Source organism: Egretta garzetta, unplaced genomic scaffold, assembly GCF_000687185.1.
Source record: "Egretta garzetta isolate BGI_Z169 unplaced genomic scaffold, ASM68718v1 scaffold536, whole genome shotgun sequence".
Taxonomy (NCBI): domain Eukaryota; kingdom Metazoa; phylum Chordata; class Aves; order Pelecaniformes; family Ardeidae; genus Egretta; species Egretta garzetta.
Window position 1 is genome coordinate 1445440 of NW_009260068.1, and position 3364 is coordinate 1448803.

At 49.6% G+C, this 3364-nt stretch overlaps 1 protein-coding gene across 5 annotated transcripts in view; it reads left to right on the forward strand.

Moving 5' to 3' along the window:
- ASCC1 (activating signal cointegrator 1 complex subunit 1) overlaps positions 1-3364 on the forward strand; it is a 40736-nt gene that overhangs the window by 21449 nt on the left and 15923 nt on the right. For all 5 annotated transcript variants that reach the window (XR_004842335.1, XR_004842334.1, XM_035896669.1 and 2 more), the window contains one exon: positions 66-145. Coding sequence is in view for 3 of the 5 variants with exons in the window: in XM_035896669.1 (XP_035752562.1) it covers positions 66-145 (80 nt within the window). In the remaining 2 variants the exon portion in view is untranslated. The remainder of the gene's footprint in view (positions 1-65; positions 146-3364) is intronic.

Consider the following 3364-nt stretch of genomic DNA (forward strand, 5'->3'; position numbering starts at 1 on the left):
TGAAGTACAGCACACACAGTTCTCCCATCTGAAGCTCATTCTGGCGGTGGCTTTTCTCTTTACAGCTGAAGAGCGAAACAATGCAATGACTGGTAAATCATCTTTCAAGGAACGGGAGTCGTTTAATGGCCGAAATATCCTCAAGGTCAGTATGAAACAGTTAGGGAAATCGAGCCAGCTGTGGATATTGTATAGCCAAAAGAGGTTGAAACACCTCTTCAAGAGTGCTTTTGTCTTAGGCTTATGAGATCTCCCGGGGTGGGGGGGAGGCGGAATCTGTTTAGAAAATAAATAATCCAGATCACTCGTAATTGGGAGCATTACAGTATTTAACAGAAGCGTTCTTAAAGCTGCTGAGGCTCAGATCAGGAGTATGTAGCACGAATGCTAAGTGGGTGTTCGTGTTGTCGTTTACTTCGCTCGTGTTTTACCCTGGAGACTCAGGCTCGTGTCGATTTGCAGCCCACCAGAAAGGAGTACTTTGTTGCTCTTGTTCTACTCACTCATATATATTTATGAAATGAAAACCCGACTGCCATTTCACTTACTCTTATCTTCTTTTTTTTAATCCCTGCTATTGATTCGCGTGGCTTTGCTCCAGAAAAATAACAGCGGTAGGGAGTCCCGCCAGCCAGGATCTGAGGGCTTTGGCAGTGATCAGAGGGTAGGAAGCAAGATCCCCCAGACCGTGGAGGTGGGTAAGGCTCGAAGGGGAGCATTCTGTAGCCTCCCAGGCTTTGCCCGCCAGGGTTGAGGCTGGAGGAATCATCCAAATGGCAGCGTCAGGCTGATGCTGTGGTGCTTGGCCTCTGCATGCGTCCAGGGAGAAGAGACAAGCACAGAGAAGCAGAAATAGAAAACAACACTGGGTTGTAAGCAAATTTGCAATCCTCATTGTGTGAGGGGATTTGTTGCAGGCAGCTATGATAAGAGGGAGACGGAACAATGCGTGAATACATTTGGGAACTGATAGAAGGCAGCGTCAGGCTGATGCTGTGGTGCTTGGCCTCTGCATGCGTCCAGGGAGAAGAGACAAGCACAGAGAAGCAGAAATAGAAAACAACACTGGGTTGTAAGCAAATTTGCAATCCTCATTGTGTGAGGGGATTTGTTGCAGGCAGCTATGATAAGAGGGAGACGGAACAATGCGTGAATACATTTGGGAACTGATAGAAGATATTCTGGCAACAAAGAGACATGAGAGAGTATGCAGGCTGGGTGGGAGTTGGACAACCCAGGAGGACTTTAGGGCACCAGAGGAGGGAAAGGGTGCGTTTTATTTGTGTTTATGGTTTTGCTGTATAATGTATTAGGTACTGGATGCATGGGGATCTGAAGGCAGGGAGCGGAACTGATTGATCTCCTCTGCGCAGAGGGCAAACAAAGGGACAAAATTAGGTTAAGCTCTCATTGTCCTCAAAAGGTCCGTGCAAGCGCAGTGTCATGACTCAGCATCGCCACATGTTGAGCGTTCGGTGTGAGACTGCGGTATTGCAAAGTGAAGCAGGAAAACCACAGACGTGGTCCCTTTCTTAATGCGATCTGCGAGTTTTGGTTAGCTCCCGGTGTCTGAGACCTAGGTTCCAGAAATGGAAGGCGGTACACGTCGGGAGCCCCGAGTGCCTGCAGGGACTCGGCTTGCAAGGCATATGCCTGCGTTTCACTTTGCCCTTTGCGCCTTTTTCTTGCATGTGTTAAACGCATCCTCAGACTTTAGAGAGACGTAAAATCAAACCCTCAGTCTTCCTTAATGCTCCTCATCCAAAAACATTCACGATTTGGAAGGCATTAACGATGCTCCCTCTACTGGTCACGCCATTTGTGGACTGCACTTGCAGGGTCCGAGGGTCTGTGGGTCTGGTGGTGTGCGGCGCTTAGAAATGCAACTGTCCTACCTCCGATGGCTACTTCTTATTCTTGCTGCTCTTTGAAATACGAGCCGATGCATTTTTAAAGCTCCTAATTGATTTTGTACTGATGTAGCCAAAAGAGCTGCTGGCTGTTTGGACTGTTGATAATTACTTCAAAGCATGTCTTACCGCAAGAAATGTCATCCTTCTCCCCCACCTCCACTACATTTCCTAACCTGCTCGCTTCGTATTTCCCTTTGGTCTCCCACGTGCCTGCAGCAGAACGCCCGTTGGCATTAATTAATTACATGAGTCATAAATAGCTCCGGGCTTCTTACCAGAGGAGCCCAGCTTCAGCCAGCCACTGATGCATTCTAGCATGACCTTGCAAGGATGCGCCAGTTCCCTCCCAGCCCCCTTTTATATACATTATTTATCTTCTGCTCAGGGAGGCTGCCCTCTCGCAAAGTGGCTTCATTAACTTTTGCAGTAGGATCTAAACGATGGGCTGTTAATGAATATGGCTGCAGTTAGGCAGGCTGGCTTGTGGGCGCCGTCCCCTTGTAGGTAGAGCCAATGTGCCGTGCACGTGTTTCCAGGCGGTGGGACTCTGCAATAGCTGTGTTGAGTGGCAGCGTTCCCACTTGGAAAGCCAACAAAGCACGGCTGCTGGTAGGAGGGCATCAAGTCAGAAAACTCAGGTTTCGTTGCTCTCGTTCCCGTTGTGCAGCCACGACTGGCGCTGTCAGGCCCAAAGGCTTTGCCAAATGGAGGGCAGGACCTGAGCTATCGGAGCACAGAGCACGATGGGGACGCTTTGGTTCTGCTGTTCCAGTCGGAGGCTCCCCCGTGGTCAGAGCTGGTGTGTGTGTGTGTGTGCAGATGCACTGGCAGCACATGTTTGCTGATAGCATGCCTGCTTTACCCCAGGCTCCAGCTGGTATTTTGCTTTCAGCAGAACTAATCGGAATTTTATTTAATAATCCTTTGTTCTACCCGTTCCATGGAGTTAAACATACACTCCTATTTGTGCTAATAAATGGTTGTGCAGGCCGGTACCTTCCCACACTGCTCAGAAAATAGATCCTGTAGGATGAGTTGCGTTTGGGAGTTTAAATTACTTCTGTCTTGAAGAATACCCGTGAAGAAGGCTCTCTGGCCTAGCTGGTGCTGAAAGCCCAAGGGAGCGTATGCCCCAACAGCTGAGTGATTTGTGTCTCCCACGAAAGTGCTAGCTTTAGCTTGGCTAGTCTAGTCCCAAGAAGCTGGGGATGCTCTATGAACCGCTTTGTATGGAGCAATATGTATTTCTTCTAGGGTGGCTAGTGGCTAGCTGATCGACTCCTTTGAACATCCGAGTCACGTACCAAACCTTTGCTCTGGTCGGGAACCAAGTGGATCGTCTCTTGGAGAGCGGAGGGAGGGGGCAGCAATTCACGGCTGAAAGGCAGCGGCTGCTCCTTCCCCGTGAGAGAAGGGTCGGGCCGGGTGGGTGGCTGAGCCTCGGGGAGATG